The sequence below is a fragment of the Drosophila busckii genome, chromosome 3R (genome assembly GCF_011750605.1).
Source record: "Drosophila busckii strain San Diego stock center, stock number 13000-0081.31 chromosome 3R, ASM1175060v1, whole genome shotgun sequence".
In the NCBI taxonomy this organism is placed as follows: Eukaryota; Metazoa; Arthropoda; class Insecta; order Diptera; family Drosophilidae; genus Drosophila; species Drosophila busckii.
Window position 1 is genome coordinate 11,551,629 of NC_046607.1, and position 18,417 is coordinate 11,570,045.

Below are 18,417 nucleotides of genomic sequence, written 5' to 3' on the forward strand. Positions count from 1 at the left end.
AGGCCATACTTAAATAAAATCCGCGCAGCAGGACCTAAACCCAAACCGAAATTTCAAACCACAAACACAAAAGGCAGGCCAACTAATTAAGTTTTATGCCAAGAGAGAATTGGTTGTCATAATGCGTCAAGTCGACGCAACACGTGCCCCGCGACAAGTGCTGGCAATTTGGTTTTAAATATTCAAAATGCCCCATCAGTGTGGCAAGCAAATGCGTGTGTGACAAAAGTCGAGCCCAGCAGGCGGCAGTCGCGGCCTGCAACACGCAACAGTCAACAGTTCGGTGAATGTGTTGGCGGCAAAGCTCCACGCCAAGTCTCATGAAATATGTAACATGAGGAAATGTCACACAAAACGCGACCCAATCCAACCCACAGCCCCACCAACCAACCACCCATCCAACCATCAGTCAACCAATCAAGTTCGCAACTTTTGACATGCATAAAGGCAAACTTGTTAAATTTTGATTAGCGACACACAGAGCGTGTCAGTATCCAAAAAGAGTTCAATTTATTAAAAAATTAGCTTTGTGGTCCCAGAATTTGTTGAACTTTTCCATGCATTTTTTATTTGATAATCATTAAACATACATAGTTTTAAATCTCTTAAAAAATTGGCTCGACTACTTTGATTATTTTTATTGTAAAGCTAAAAATAAATGTATTTTAACGAAATTCGTAGCTCTTCATAATGAAAATGTCAAAACATAATTGTGTACAGTGCGTATGCGTAATTTGGGTCATTTATTTAAATCTTTGGCCGCCCACATACATGACAAATCGTTAAGAGTTAAATATTTTTTATTTAACTTCGAACGCTGTAGTGTAAAAATAAATTGCCACAGACAGCAAAAATAAAAGAAAAATATATAAACAATGCAAAAAATGAGCAACAAAGAGACAGCAAAATATGTTAATGCTACTCTTGCACTTTTGGCGACTTCATTCAACAAAAAGCCAGTAAATAAAAGAAATAAAATAATTGAAGAAAAGTTAATTTGCATAAATAAACCGACAACAATAATTTTTAATGAATAAGCAGTCAAAAGAAAATAAACCTACTAAGCAATTGAGTCAACAAATGTGGCTAGAAATATTCTGAAAACAGCCTCTTAAACAAAAATAAAAAATGAAAAAAATAAAGACAGACGACTCTTGGTAAGCATTACAACAGCAACAACAACCAATAAATCCGTTCATTAACTTGTCCTTGACTGTGAAGAGAGCAGCAGCGGCAAAATGTAAAATACTTGCGACTCATAGGGCGGCGAGAGAGAGAGAGAGAGAGAGAGAGAAAAAGTGAGAGAGCGCCGCGCACAATGTAAACCGGCCCCGAAAACATGCGTGAGAGGCAAAAGACCAGGCCAAAAAGACAACAAGAAATTGACGAAGAACGCCGCTAAAGCAAATAACGAAATACATACATCGCATCGTATAATCGACAAGGCACAAACAAAATGCTGTTGTAGAATGAAAAAACAAAGCAAAGAACGCAAAAGAGCGTGTAGGAGAGAGCGCACAACAATAACAAGCAAATAAGCCGCTAAAGGGGCTGAGGGTGGGGGGGTGCAAAAATAGGCTCAACAACAATAATAAATACAAGCAGCAGCATAAAATAAAAAATGCCACTCCAATCCAGTTGACAAATAAAAGCAACAATTTCATTTTACAATATTTTGTGTATTTATATTTTAAATAGTTTGGTTTATGCGTAAGTAAATTAAAATAATGCCAGCTATGAATATATTTTGCCAATTTTTAAAAATTCAAAGGCATTAGCTCAGTTTTTATATGTGCAATGCATATTTGCAAAAAAATTAGAAATAAAACCTGAGTTAGAAGCAATCCGGTATATTTTTCATTCATCCAGCAGTTATAATTTCATATTCTGCTAAATGTCAGCAAAACAAATTGGGCCGGGCCTGGCTCTCATACTAATCATAACGTAAACATTTACATTTATTTATGTTATTATACACTTGGCACATTTTTAGAAAAAATGGAAAAGGTAGATGGAGGCGTGGCACCTCATGACCTCATGAACTATATATATTCTTGATCAGCAAAATAAACTGAGCCGTCTGCCTGTATGAGCAACAAGAACTCAGACACTATAAGAGCTTGAGCAACCAAATTTGTTATATAAGTTTTTTTTCCTATTTCCAATTCGATTATATTTTTGAAATCAAAATTTCCTTGCTCTTTCTCAGAAGTGAAAAAAAATCGATTTACGCTCACAAAAAATTTCGGAAAAAATCTAAAATAAGTAACACAAGTCTTTATTTTTTAGTGATACCGAATTTCAGAACGATCGTCAAAGTGTATATTAAAGTTGGTTGCGTCCAGCTTTGATGCACTTACTTGATTCTGTATAAATTTTGTTAAAAGCTTGATAACGCGTAGAAAGCAGTGCTCACGTAATATCTTCCAAGCAAATTGCTAGGAATGGATCGCACAGTTTATGAGGAATATATTTTATATGTCAAGGTAGTCAAAAGTTTCGTAACATCGACAGTAAACAAAGCTGAATGAAGCATGTCTTAGTTACGAGTCGTTACTGTATGTGAAATAATAAAACTGTAGATCTACATTTTGTAGCGAAAGACAATAAATAAATGATTCAGTTTTTTTTATTTATGCGTTTTATGCAGCTTATTTTGTATTCTTGTGCTATTTTAATAATCAAATTTCATTTGTAAGCCAAATCTCTATTATCAGCTGCCTTAAATTAACTCAATTATTAATAAATCTAATAAAAATAAATGCGAATTTTCGGCTGAGAGACATAATTAAAGCTCTCAAAACGTATGAATGTTAAAAATAAGATTTTAATTGCATATGTGAGCAATACCTAAACAATCAAAAAATATTAAACAAATAATGAAATTAACAATGCACTTGACACATTTATTAGCCAACAAACATTGACCAAAATACTGGCTAAACAACATTACAAACAACACAGACACAGGCACAACATTAAAATGTGTCCATATTTTGAGCAGTTGACTTTGAATTCATTTTGTCTGGGCAAAGATAATAAAACGACTTGTAAAATACACTGCACAACATTTTAAGTGCATTTATGAAATTGATTACTATGTTTAAAAATTTAAAAAGTACTCTACACTACTCTGAGGCAAAATGCAAAGAACTTCTAAGCACCTTCGTGCATAGAGCATTTTAAATACGCGCACCTATTGTTTTAAATATTTCCGCACTAAAAATGGTAATACTAATGCGAAAATAAAAATAAATTCGCGTAAGCGACTCATGGCAACAAATGTCTAGAAACTCGACCAACACTTGTTAAAGTCAAACAATTTACAGGTCTTTGAGGCCACAGCAAAGCAAAGAGGGTTTTTGCTTTTTGGTTCGAGCTCGTTGGGTTTGGAAATTCTGAATTTTTTGCCACCTTACGTGCTTGACAGGTGCAAAGACCTTTAGCGTGTCATATGAAAAGCAAAAAGCAACAACGAGTAAGCCAAAGCAAAGCAAAGCAATGAAAATTCCGCCAGTAAGGGAAAAATCAACAAGAGTGAACTACACGCAAGTGAGAGACAGAGACAGAGAGAGAGAGAGAGAGAGAGGGAAAGCGAACAACAGTGGAGAGGCAGAGATTTAACAGTCTGACAGTTTTATAGTTCTTTATATCCTGGCTGCCAGGCAGTCGAAAGAGTTACGTGCCAATGTGGGCGTGGCATGTCATAACATAATCAAGATAATGTTCAATGCTTACAATACAGCAAAAACAACATAAATTTATATTTATTTGCTGGCAGAGCAGTGCAGTTCAAGAAGTTATATTTACTAAAAAATGAGTCGCAGGACACACGCTCAAGGCTCAAGATTACAGTGAACTTTCATTAGATTATAAAAAATTATATTAAGCTACTGATAAATGCAGATTACATTTCGAAAGTAATAACGAAAACTTGTTCAAATTAAAAACAATAAAACACAAGGATACAAATACAAAAATATCATAAAAAAATAAAAAAAAAAAAAGCAACATGTACTACATATGAATAAATAATTTTATATACTTATTTAAATCGGCAATACAAATTTATATATTTTATAAGTTTTTAAAAAAGTGCAAAGAAAAATGTAAATCAAAATTTAAAAAAAAAATAAGGAATAATAAATATAATACTCAATTTTATGTACAAATAAAAAAAATGTAAATAATAAATAAAATACTCATTTTTGTAGCGAACGCTTTTTATCTTAACGAGCAGTCACCGTATCTTACATTTTTGGGCGTAACTCTCTATTGATTTTTACGATTTTAACATGACTAAACGTATATATAGTTGTGTGAGTTTATGTGTATGCATGTTCTTGGTCAAAAGAAACAAAAGTAAGCGCTGATAAATGCGTTTATTGCGCTTTTCAATCGATGACTCTTATGCATATATTTATTTGGGTTGCCACAACCCCTTGCCCCTTCCCTTAGAGCCTGACGCAAAGGATGAGAAGGAGCTGGGCAAGCTTGAAAAGCGATAAATAGATTTACATTGCGCAGCTTTTTTCGCTGGCGTTGAAAACATTTTAAATGCGACGCAAATGAAATAAACAAATGTATTTTTCGACAGAAAAATGTTTATATTTTAAGCATAAAAGGTGTACTAGACCAAAGTTATTTTTAAGTTACAAACTTACGAATGTTGCAAAGTCAGTTACGTGACTGCAAAGCTTTAGCCTAGTGGCTTGCACTTGTCTCTTTATACACTTCGCTTTATACGCAATTCAATGGTGTTTATTGGATTTGTCTGACACGCCCACACGCCCAGTTAACTGTCAGCTCTTGCGTCGTCAGCTGTCTCCGTTGTGTTCACCCCCCCTTTTGGCTGTTGGCTAAGAAGCAACAACAGCTGTTCATGCCTTGGAAGAGCGAGAGAGAGCCCGTTCTCTCTCATTCCAATTGAAAAACATTCTGCATAGATTTCTTTTGTTTGCAATCGCAGTTTGTAAGGAATGTTGAATAATTTAGCAAATACCAAAGTTACACACTTTGGATGGCCATTAATTATTTAACTAATTAGGCAGTGTAATCAAATATTTTGCAAGACCTTATTATGTTTGCCCATTAAATTTGTTTTTAATTGATTGCTGCCTTGACTCTATATACATATATAGTTGTCATCATCAGCAGTAAGAGCCGAGCATTACCTTTGGCCACGCCCTATCGCTGTGCATTAAATATTTAGCTAATCAGGCAGCGAGTCAAATGTAATCAAGCGTGAAATAGGCTAGACAAAGCTAGGGAGACAAACTCACAAATAAACAGACAGACAGACAGACAGACAGACATACAGACAGACCATACAAATGCACATTGCATATAATTGAAACCGGAAAATATTTATTTTCATGTAAATTTCTGCCTAAAAAATGAAATAAAGAAGAAAACCAGTATCGGGGCAGGCAGCATAACATTTATACATTTATGTATGTGTATATATGTTTTTCTACATATATGTATAATATACAATGGAGAAGAGAACTATGCGACCCTTTGGTGCTCCTCGCACCACACTTTTCACAATTTTTGTTCTGTTGTGCCCCATCACATGCTAGTTGTGTTTTATTTTTTCCCCCCGCTAGGGTTAAACTACGTGAAATGCATATAAACAATTGCCGCTGCCTGGGCAATAGGAACCGCAAAAGCAAAAGCAAAAGCGTTTTATACACTTTGAAATTTTGAATAAAAAATGCAAAAGGGTAGCATGAAGTTGTGCAAATGTATGTAACAGGGAGAAGGAGGCGTGACAGACTCCATAAAGCATATATATTCTTGATCAGCAAGACAAACTGAGTGCGTCCGTCTGTATGAGCAACAAGAACTCAGAGACTAGAAATGCTAGAGCAACAAAATTTGGTATAGAAGTTGTGCTCCATTAACCGACCACAAAAAAAAAACGAAATTTAAAAATAAATCACACAAGCTTTGACCAATAGCGAAGTCAAAGTGTATATAAAAGTTGGTTGCGCCCAACTTTAATGCACCCACTTGTTATCTATGAAAACTCACAGCACAAGAACTCAGACCATAGAGCTGCCGGCTGTTTACTGCTGGTAGCTGGTAACTGGTAAGTGGTAGGCTGTGGTTGGGGGTACGGATTTTGGGTTCTTCTCTTTCTTTTTTGTGTGTTGCTGATAGCAGTGGCGAAAACAGAATAAATATAAACTGCTACAAAAATAATTGTTCGGCTGTTTTTATTTTGTCTGTGAGATATTAACAGAATATACATACACATACTTTATTGCTTTATTTATTTGGATTTGCGTTATGGTATTGCTTATTAAAGCGAATTCAGTGAGTAAATTAGCCAATGAAGTGGGTGGGCTATGAATGGCAGCGCACTATTGTTATTGAGGCTAAAACTTTAGCAACAATAGAACCATTTGTTGCTTTCATATAAATTAATAGTAAAACTGTTTTACAAATACATTTGAAACATACAAATTGATTACCATTGGTTGTTGAGATTTTAGATGGAACTACAATAAAAAAAAAAACTGTTATTCAGATTGATGAGCTAGTTTAAACGACATTACTATCTATTTGATATTCAGCAATTATTTTAATGCTACCTATTTTTATATAGTATATTTAATACTTATAGAATAGCAGTCGTTTAATTCGTACAAGTCAAACTTCTGAAGTTACATATGTATGCTTGCGAAATGTTGGCGTATAACTTTCATATCGAGCGTCCACTGTAGTATATACTTTTAAACAAAGTGGATTGCCGCATCAAATAGATATAACGGTTAACAGTTTACATCTTAACAATTTAGCACATTTTCAATAGAAAGCAGCTGCACAGATTGCAATTCGCAGCAAAAGCAATTAACAAATAATAATTGTTATTGCGAATAATTAGCTCATTGATAGAATAGAATGATAGAAACAACAAACAGAAAAGCAATAAACGATCACTGACAAGTTCGCTCAACTCAAGTATCTGTATCTATACTAAGCTTAAATGCTCGATGTCTGCACAGTAATTCATCAAATGCTAAAATCTCGCACACTTGGCACAATCAATCAAAAGCAAGCACAAGCTAATCAAAGAGTAAATACAGTGCAACAGCAACAGTGCAAAGTGACAGAGAGAGAGAGAGAGAGAGAGAGAGAGAGAGAATGATAAAAAACAAGGTATGTTGCTTTACCATTTCCTGTGTGAGTGCAACATCCTCGGCAGTGCGCGCATCCAACAGAAAATCGTGCAGTAGCATCATGAGTAGGCCTGCTTAAGTTTACACACACACACAACGGCAAAAGAATTAAAGATCCGACCAGAGAGGAGAAGAGAGAGAGCGAGAGCGCGAGAGTGAGCCACACAAACGCAAAACACGTTACACAGGCTTCTTTAGTTGGCTTTTGTTGTTTTTGTTGTTGCTTGGTGCTAAATTTATCCAGCCGTAGATTTATTATTTATATGTTGTATACTGTATAAATTTTGTTATTGATTTTTAAAATTTTTGTTGCAGCAAACACACAACAGCTGCACTTTTCACATAAATAATACATTTAATATACATATGTACACGAATATTTTTGTATATGTGTGTTTTTGTAACACTATTTACACATTTATTTTTATATTTTTATTTGCTTTTATGCAAAAAACACTCGGTTTGTTTTTACGCCTTTCAATTGCTTGTGCTCTCTTTTTATAAAGTCGCGACGACCGGCGTGCACACATACAGCTGTCGTTATATACACACGCACACATCCATACATACATACATACATACATATGTATGTATAATTTGGAAAAACGTGCTAAACGATCGCAAGCAGAACCGCAGCAAGGCCTGGCAAACAAAAACAACAATTTACACACACCACACACACACACACGAATTATTATTATCCACCATGGAGACGAGTCAACTGTTCGGTTTCAGTGCTGTTTCTGGATGGAAGCAATGGCAAAAATAGCAAAAATAATTCACAAAAAAGCCTAAAGAGTTCGATCCGTGTTCGAGGTTCGTCTCAATTGTATGAGTTCGACTCAAAGGTTCGCCTCAATCGTATGAGTTGTAACCAAAGAGAGCGCGAGTAAAGAGCGATCGCTGGCGTTCTTGCTTGCGCTGTTGTTGTGACCAAACTAAAAATTCTACTGGCCGCAAAACGAAACTTTGCAAAACGCAAACACAGATAGGAGAGAATGCGACAGAGAGAAAGAGAGAGTAAAAGCAAGCGACTTCATAGCAGCAGCTGTTGCTGTAGCAGACACACACACATCTACAGTGGACACTCACACACTTGAACACTCATTACTCTATATGTATACGTACACATAATCAGCGGCAATTTATGCAGAGCAATGACAGAGCCAGAGCACAGCGATTGTGAACGCTGCTAATGAGCAAGCCGAACCCCAAAAGACTCAGAAGCCGGTAGACTGAAAGCAGCTCTCCCTACAGACACACACACACACACGCATATGCAAATACGTGTGTGTATTTGTGTCGGTGCAAGTCAGGCACGAGTGTTGTGCTATAATTTTAATTCTAGCTGTGCTTAAAATGTAAGAGTGTTTGTGTGTGTATTGCGTTAAGCCTCATTTGGCATAGTTTTACGTAATGTAAGAGCGTCAGACAGAGAGAGAGAAAGAGAATAGCGAGATAGGCAGCAGCACTGAGCGCAACTTAACCTGACGCAGCTTTCATTGTGTGGGCAGCTTACTGTCTATGGCTATGTGTTTGTGTGTGTGTGCGATCATGATTTGTTGCTACAGTTGACAGCCCAACACCAGGCAGTCTCAAGCAGCTGTTAACTATACACACAAAAAAATTATAAAAGCCATACGAAAGGGAAATTAATCATAGCTTACAACTTCTGCAGCTCTCTTAGAACTGCTAAAAATCTGTTGGTTTTTTTTTTGAGTGTAAGCGATCGCTAACAATTAAAATCATTTGTGTCAGCCACAGCAGGCGGCAAACACTTACATGCTGATAAATGAATTAATTTGTCAACCAATTTAGAAGTGCATTTAAAATTGTCTATTTAATTAATACAAATAATCAGCTATAATGTCTGAGCAACACAAGTGACGCATAAACTAAACACAAATAGCCAAACAAACACAAACAAAATAACTGTTGTTCATTAACACGCCCGATGGCGCTAAAGCAGGTGCGTAAATTTGAAGCAAATGCAGTCTCTATAGACTACGCAATGCAAATCAATCAATGCACCAACAACAACAAGAGAACAAGAGCCAGAACATCCTTATCAGGAATGCAAAAGAAACAGTTCGCTTGTGCTAACATTGTTTGCTAATTGGTAAACGACAAAAGCCAACAACATTTGCCGGCAAACTAGAGACAACGTTTGAACAATTAGAAGCTAAAAACGCGAGCCCAAATGCAGAGCAGAGCACACAGCACAACAAAGCTGAGAGAGAGAGAGACCAACGAACATGGCAAAGACAAAAGAAGGAACAACTGCTAATTGCTGTGCTTTAGTTAGATTGTGATAAAAGTTAACAAGTCTGGTCTAGCAAACTAGATTTCCAGGTACACATGCTCAATAACTAAAAATGTGTGAAATTTAATGAACAATAATTGAGAGTTTTGAGTTAATTTATTTAAATTCAATACACAACACAGCATTCACATTCGCGAATTCTCCAATCCGTTGGAGAGACTCATAATTGGAAAAGCTGCTCTAAAGATGCCCCAAATTAGCAACCGCCAACAAACGTCCATTAGCCCTTGCAAAAACAGCAAAACGCAGCGGGGGAAAACCAACAACGACAACAACAACAATAAATGCATAAAAGCTGAGCTCAAAATCAGACGCCACAAACACACATACATACACACACATACACATAAATCATGCTAGCCCCACAGCAACAACAACAACAACAATGCAGTCAAAACGTTCTAAAAAGACAACGACAATTACAACAACAGCAGATGCAACGCGGCAACAGACAGCATGCAAGAAAGAAGCAGACACACATACAGAGAAAGAGTAATAAGAACAGCGCGGCAAAGCGCTGAAAATGCGAATGCGCCACATGCAACGATAAAACAACTACTACAACAACAACAACAACAAAACCTGCACAAAGCAACTGAGAAACAAAGCCTGCAGTTGGAGATGGGAGACAGAGGCGCGCTGCTCTGCCCGCCTTGTAAGTTAAGCGCAAATCAATGACCTACGACATCAACAAGAGTAAAAACGCATGTACTGAGCGCGCGAGAGAGTGAGAGAGAAAACAAGAGCACAACGCAGAGAGAAAAAACATAAAGGTGGCAGCGCACACATACATACAGACAGACACACACACACACACATGCTTCTTCTTCACAACAACAAAATTGGAGTAGCAGCCAAAGGCAAAAACAAAAGCTTTCTAGTCAAAGCCAAAACAATCTTCTGCTTTTTGTTCCGTTCCTCTTTGTTTTTGGTCCTGGTCTGCCTCTGCTGCTGCCGCTGCTGTTGTTGTTGGTTGCCGCCATATCCTGACATAATTGCAATAAATTGTTTTTGAGTTGCGCCAACGTTAACCCAAAAAAAGGATTGAAAGCGTAATTGAAGCAACAGAATTAAGGGCTAACAGCATGAAAATAAATTAAACTCAACTTGAGTATACACTTAACAAATTTAAATGTGCTTTGCTTTGGCTAAAATATAAACAAATTTTAAATTTCAAAACAAACTTTGTTAATGGGATAAACATTTTATCAAATTCTTATTTTTTGTTGATCAAACTTATTTTGGCATAAGAATTTGGCCATAGCTGTTAAGATATTATTTGCCTATACTGATTAATAATATATTTTTTTTAAAAGTCATAATTATTATACAATGCCAAAAAACAAATAATAATTTAATATTAGATTATTTCAATAATTTCAAGAAGATTATTTTTGTTTACTTATTTCAATGCACTTTTAATGGAAGCAAAGTTTTGGTATAAATCAAATTTCATTTTGTAAATTTTGCGTAAATTGAGAAAGTACGAAAATAATTGTTATCACATTTAAAATAAACATTATCTAATGAGCTATGATTTCAATTACTAATTATTATTTAGCCGGTATGAATTCAACGGATATTTTTGAACTTTTTGAAAAATTGAAGCTCAAATATGAATAACATATTTGTATGTATTGAAAACTCATATTTACTTTAATTAAACGCGTTCGGTTTGATCTTATAGTTTTATAAATATTGAATTTATAAGTCATATTTGTAATTATGTATTTGCCGATGGAAATGAGAATTGGCCACTGTAATTCTTAGAGATTTTTCGCTCCACAACAAAATCTACTTAAAATGTAACAAAATATGACAGTTGAGAGTAATTGCCTGGTAATTTTATGAGGTAAAAACAAAGTCAAAGCCAACTGCATGCTATGTTATGCACATATATCTTTATCTTTAGCATTAGTATTAGTAATTGTTGGTCTGGTTCTGGGTTCTGGTCGCATGCCAAGAGCCACAAATGTAAAGCAGAAACCCTCGACGAGCGAAATTCTTTAATTAAATTGCTTTTGCTCTAAACAAACGTGTAAGTGACGCAAGAACAACAACAACTCAACTAATAGTGCTAGGCAGAGCTTAACTGAGAGCTCATTAAGTCCAAGTCGAGTATTAAATTCTTTTATTTATAAATGCGAGGCGAGGCGAGCGAACGCCCGTGCGGATTTCTGGATACAACAAATGCCACAACAGAGAACTAAGTGTACATGTATATATATATATATATATATATATGTACAATGTATGTGTAATGTGCCGCTTATATGGCAGAAAATTGCAACCGGAATGCATTTTAAGCGAAGCACAGTGGCAACACCAAAAAACCAACTATACTACTCGTCATAAAGACAAAAGCAACTCTCGAGTGGCAGCAAATAGCAACAACTTGGCCAAGAGCAGCAGCAGCAGCAGCCCAAGGCATAGCGATAAATCAGAAAGAAGAAGCTTTAGTGTTAAGAATTTGCCAACAAAAATTAAGTTAAAGTCTTAATTAACATTTAAATGTTTATCAGAATTAAACTCATCATTTAATTTGTGATTTTTATTGATGCTTGATTGTGGAAACCAATTACAACGTTAGGCATTAAGTTTACGTTGTATTTGTCGCAAAAGACATAAACAAACTCAGTTAACAAGCATTTATTTAAACGTTACGTCAACGCCAAAATATTACTTCACAAAATCAATTTGTACATAGAGGAAAATGGAAAAGCGCGCTGCCCATAACCATCATAAAATTTATGAGCCAACAAGAAATAACATGAAAAGGGCAACAAATATAAAAGTATATGTATAAACTTTTGTTTTTTTTTAACAGCTTCATAAAAGCAACATTAAGTAATTATTGATTAACCGAAAACTTTAACTTTAAATGTTGCTGAACAAAATTTTAAATGCTAGCTACGTTTTGTAAAAGTCCAAGGCAATATTAGTTCGCCACACTAGCTAATCGAATTATCAGCAGCAAACTTTTCCGTAAATTGGCATATTAAGTACTTGTGGCATTTTCAATCAATACACAAGTAAAAGTTTGAACATTTTTCAGTGCACATGGCTGAGCAAAAACAAAAAGTCAATAGCTGCCCTTCTTACATAATTTATTCGATGTAACTTATTTTCATCAAAAATTTACAAGTACATAAATAAAAAACGCTAGAAACCGCACTTTTTCTTAAAATTCAATTTACTTGTTTTCGAAAACATTCTGTCTTGTTTCTTCAGTTTTGAGAATTACTTTTACTCCATTCAAAATACAAAATGAGTAGAAATAATACAAAAGTCGGAATCAATTCACTTTTGTGCCTGTATTATTATAATTATCATTATTTTCTTTTTTTTATTTGTTTTTTAAATGAATTTATTTATTATAAGTATTTGTTCAATATATTATTAATTTTTGTGCGTTTTAGAAAATGTTATTCATTTATTGTAGTCTTGAAATTATATCTAACTGGCAATAAGTGCAACAACAAAAAAATAGCAAATTTTTGATTACCCCAGCTTATTCTTATCTATTCAGACAGCTACCAAATCATCCTCAAGCAGGGCTTCTAATATAATATTGATATACATGTAAATTATTATATGAACTTACCGCTGCATTTCGATTGGCGGCAGCGGCAGCAGCTGCGGCTGAATTGTTCATATATTGATTCATAGCGGCTGCTGCAGCAGCAGCGGCGGCGGCGGCGTGCGGCTGACCGCCCATGTAGACATAATCCTGAGGTCCACCAGGTGGACCCATTGGTGGTGGCTTGGGTAGTCCACCGTTCATGCCTGGATGCAGTGCAGCGCCAGCATGATGATCGTACATGTTGCCAGTGGCTGCTGATTGGGCATAGGGTGGCATGTGGCCCATGGCAGCATTGGCTGCCACAGCTGCTGCCACTTGATTGTTCATTACATGGCTCAATAGATTCGAGTTATACTGATGCTGATTGGGGTGTCCTTGCCCCTGTTGCTGTTGATTTTGATGCTGCTGCTGCTGCTGATGTTGTTGCTGTTGATGTTGATGCTGGCCAGGATGAGCTTGTCCTAAGCCTCCCAAGCCGTTGCCATTACCCATTCCATTGCCACCGCCTCCCATCATATGATGTGGAGGTCCCTGAGCAATCTGTTGCTGCTGCTGCTGCTGTTGCTGCTGCTGTTGTTGTTGTTGTGGATGCTGCTGTACTGCTGCCGCAGCGGCAGCCTGTGACATCATGTGATTGTGTTTTGCCACAGCGGCTGCCTGTTGCATGGCAGCCATATTTGCCGCAGCTGCAGCCATCGATGGATGATGCAGTCCACCATTGGTTCCGTTGCCAGCTCCAACGCTTCCCATGCCGCCTAAGCCGCTGCCAGCTCCCATGCCAATGGTGCCAATTGGACCAGGTCCACCGTTGCTTCCTATACCGTTGCCCGGTGGTCCGCCAGGTGCAGCATTTACTGGATTCATTGGCGGATTATACTTCCATTTGTCCGGGTTCTGCAAAACCAAAGTAGAGTAATTAGTATTTGCAATAAAGATATATATATTTATAAAGACTAAAGAACTAATATCATTAGTAATAAAAATAAAAGATGTCAATTGCCAAAACGTTTTTGTGGTAAAGTATAAAAATGATTCTTGTATAAAATAATTATAAAATATGCTAGTCTATGTCGATTATAGCAAGATAAAGTAGAATTTATTATGTCCATAAATATTATAATAATAATAATCTTGAAATCCAATCTCCAATTATCCAAATAATTTTAATAAATTGTAACAAAAGTATTGAAATCTTACTAATCATTGAACATTTTACTTTGTCACAGTCAATGGAACTGTAAGTTTTATAATTGACGAACGACTAACTAATTCCATCTTAATTTATAATTATTATTTTCTCAAAAAGCAACCATAATTTATGAAAAAAAAATTAATTTGAACCTTTTACATTAAATCAAATGGATTATGTTAGATATTTACGAAAGTAGATACAAATTAAGCTGAAATAATTACGCCTAATGGCAGGCACAATAACCGAATTTCCTTTAAAATTACCTTAATAATAATAATAAAAAATCACAATAAGCTTTAAGTAATATTCTTAGATTTATCGAACTTATTAAGAACAAATACAAATTTTAAATAACATAATATCTTAAAATATCCCTGTCGCTAATATAAAAATGATAAACGCCTTATTTTTTCCAAGTTAATAAATCTACGATTTTACGATTCGAGCCGTATGTATGGGGAAATTATCATGTGGATACGTCCATCGGTCCATTCAAAAAGAGTATCAAAGTATCGAAAGGCATTGATCGCTATTTCTTTGTAGAACAAATGCATTGAGTTGGTATTACAGGTGCCATAATAGAAAAGGCTCCCCACACCATAATTCCTCCGGATTTGCTAATGAGTTTCTTTTGACCTAAGGGTCATACTAGCTACTAGGTAGTATACTAGCTATGGCTATAGTGGGTCCGATAAGAATACTATGAAGTCCATAGCACATTGCGTTTAAGGGGTGGCTCCTTTTTAATTTTTAAGCTTTTCAAATAAGGATCATTGTTAACATTTTTTAATCTTAACCAATGAGTCGTGCGATTTGGAAGCCCAAATTGAGTACACTATGAGTGCGGTCGTTTATATTCAAAAAATTTATAATATAAAATTTTTTTTTCCTTAGTTAGACTCATTAGCTAAAATTGTGGCCTTTTTTATTTTATTTGGTATTTTAGCAATAGATAAACCAGCATGATTTTGCTATTTTCTTAACAAAAAAAAAAATTCGTTCTTGGAACCCCTAATTCTAGTGGCGTAAAAAATAAAGTGAACACAACTTTATAACGGCTATATTCCAATTCCTGGAACCAATGCTTGTGCGAAAATTCTGTTACTTTACCAATCAGTTTTGGAGGTATAGTGAATTGTAAAGAATACATACAGAGTGTCCTACCCAAGTGACGAGGAGTTCACCCCGCTAATCTATACAACATCTTAAGAATATTTTGTTTCTTCAGATCTCCTTCTTATCTTTACCAATGACTTACTCTAAGAGTAAGATAATCATATGTTAACTTAAACTTAAGCAGACTTAAACCTTAGCTCTATTTACTTACATCAATGCCATGTTCATCAGCACAAGCCCAGCGTGTCTGCTGTTGCTTCTGGGCAAAGTGAGCGGCATATTCAGCAGCGGCGGCGTCGTGTAGCGTAGAGCCAACCGGTCCGCCGATGGGGCCGGCAGCGGCAGGAGTTGGACGTTGCTGGTATACATAGCCAGCAGCATTATCGACATCCTGCGATGTCGCGTTGCGCGAGCTGCCTCCGCCTACGACAATGGCATCAGTGCCGACACCGACGCCGACGCCACCGCGTCCATTGCGATCATCGTTGCCGCCCAGAAACTTCATGTGTTGCAGCTGCTGATGTTGTTGCTGTTGTTGTTGCTGCTGCTGCTGCTGTTGTTGTTGGTGGAAGTGTTGAAAGTAGTTGGAGGGCAGTGGCGGTGGCAGCGCTGGCAGACCGTAATGTTGTTGCTGCTGCTGCAGATATTGTTGCGACGATGGCGACGTTGTTGGGGGTGCTACCGTTTGTATGGGTATTGTGGTTGCGCTTAACAGCTCAATTTTGGCGGCTTTTGCTGCACAGCTCACAAATTGGCGCGTATTGCAAAAAAATTATTTCTATATATATATATATATATAACAATATATATATATATAAATTTACACAAGAACAGTTTTGTTAAAAAAAAATCACTGGTGCACACTCAAAACCGCTCGCGACGTTTACGTTACGTTGTGGCGGCGGCTTACGTCACACGCTACGATTTAGAATTGCAAGTATGTTGCACAGTGGAACAAATCTTGCTGGCCACTGGATATTTTTAAAAACACTTATTCTTTACTTTTTGGCGTTATTTTGTAATACACATGCATAGAAACCACACTTTGTTATTACTTAATATTACACATTAATATACAGTGATTTAATATTTGTTTACACTTTATCAACATTTGTTTCAATTTTTATAATTTTTTTTTTTTTACAAAATTTACACTATTTAACACAAATTATGAATATTTTACACAATCGAACCAAATAAATTAGAACTTTTATATTTTATATTGCTGCACAGTTTCTTTTTACGTATTGGTTTGAATGATTAAATAATTATTTTTAGATTTTATACAGATCAATTGATTTTTTGTTGAGATTTTATTTTAACATTTATGCTTGCAGTTGTTGTTATGGTGATTATAATTAAGAGATGATTTTAATTTACACGACGCTTTTTATGATGAAAATATACACAAACTGCAAAGAGACAAATGAACAAAACTAAAGATTATTAGTAATTCTACATACATATGTATGCATATGTGAAACCACTGTGCACTAGTTTGAGCTGGTCATGGTAGGAGGTAAATAATGAAGGAAAAAAAAACGAAAGACAAAAGAATTTTTATGTTTTTAAATAAATCTTAAATATTCTAAATGCTGCCTTCTCTTCACTCATTTACAAGACACAATAACAAAGCGGAAAACGTGCAAAACGTATAGCACAAGAACGGACCGCAAGAACAACACACGATGCTGAATCATGTGCGAAAAATACGAGGAAAATACGTTGACAGACAGTACTGTAAGGGGAGGAAAAAACGAAAAACATATAAATTAACTATAGTCAACACCACTATGCAAAAACAATGCACGAAGTTGAGCATCGAACCGGCCGCAACATTTGAGGTTAAGTTACAAAATATGTAAGCAATCGTCTTTCATTTATGTGCCGTGCCTCTTATTTCTGAAATGCGCGCAGCTCGCCCAAACAGGCAACCCCAAGAGCGGCAGGCACACCATCCGCCCACCCGTCTGTCAGCGTCTCTTCGCACAAGCACACAGAGAGACAAGTGCAATGTGCGAACACACACACATACGCACACAGACACCGATTCAGTACAAAAACAAACAAAAAGATAAACGCCAAAAAGAGACATGGGAGAAAACAAAAGGAGCCGGACGCCCCAAAATCAGCAATGCGCAATGCACTATAAAAAGGGGGTGTGGCAAGCACAAAATGTAAGGCAAATCACAAAACGTTATAAACAATAACAAATATATATATAAAATATTATAAGCATTTATCAAATATTCTTGTCAAATTGCATAGTTTACTACCCATTCAATTTGGCAGTAATCAGTTTGTTTATGCGGCTGCGGCGGCGTTCTTATTGGGAAAATTCTTGTATATTAATGCAAAGCACACACAACGATACCGCAAGAGAGAGAGAGAGAGAGAGAGAGAGCGGGCGAGCGAGCGCGAGAGCCAAAAAGACGTCCATGTGTGTGAGGTGAGAGCACAGGCCGTGCAAATGTAACGAAGAAGCAAATGGCTGCCGCTGACAAGGAAGAAAATGAAACAAGAAGGCACAGGCGGATAATGGACAGACGAACAGAGAGACAGCCAAAGCAGGCACACGCACAAACAAAAAAAAAAATGCTGCTCTGAGCAATTGGCAAACAAATCGGAAAAATGATTTTTACATTTAGATATTGTATTGCTTAAAATAAAGTCAATGCTTAATTGATTTTTTGTTAAGTTCTTTTCGCTTTTTATTTTTCCTCGAATAAACATAATTTTGATTTGCCAAACTATTTATACATATTTACATACATACATACATATGAATACATATATACATATGTATGGCGGCAGGCAAAAATGTCTCGCAACCAAACGAAAAATTGAAAATTGTATAAAATTCAATGATTTTTTTCTTTTCTATTAGCACTTACACATGCACTTATTGACTGGAGTTAAGCACGCGCGCAATGCTTTTAGCAGACTTATCTTATTAGTTTTGCGTGGTTTGTATTTAATTTTAATTATTTAAATTACAAGTATTTACACAGGATGA

General features: G+C 36.0%; 1 protein-coding gene across 1 annotated transcript in view; it reads right to left on the bottom strand.

Moving 5' to 3' along the window:
• LOC108601257 (maternal protein pumilio) overlaps positions 1 to 16,152 on the bottom strand; it is a 45,591-nt gene extending 29,439 nt beyond the window's left edge. Inside the window, exons 1-2 of the mRNA XM_033293906.1 lie at positions 15,613 to 16,152; positions 13,115 to 13,987 (exon numbers count right to left, since the gene is read on the bottom strand). Coding sequence (XP_033149797.1) covers positions 13,115 to 13,987; positions 15,613 to 15,906 — 1,167 coding nt within the window. The 5' untranslated portion in view covers positions 15,907 to 16,152. The remainder of the gene's footprint in view (positions 1 to 13,114; positions 13,988 to 15,612) is intronic.
• Between the last annotated feature and the right edge of the window lie 2,265 nt (positions 16,153 to 18,417).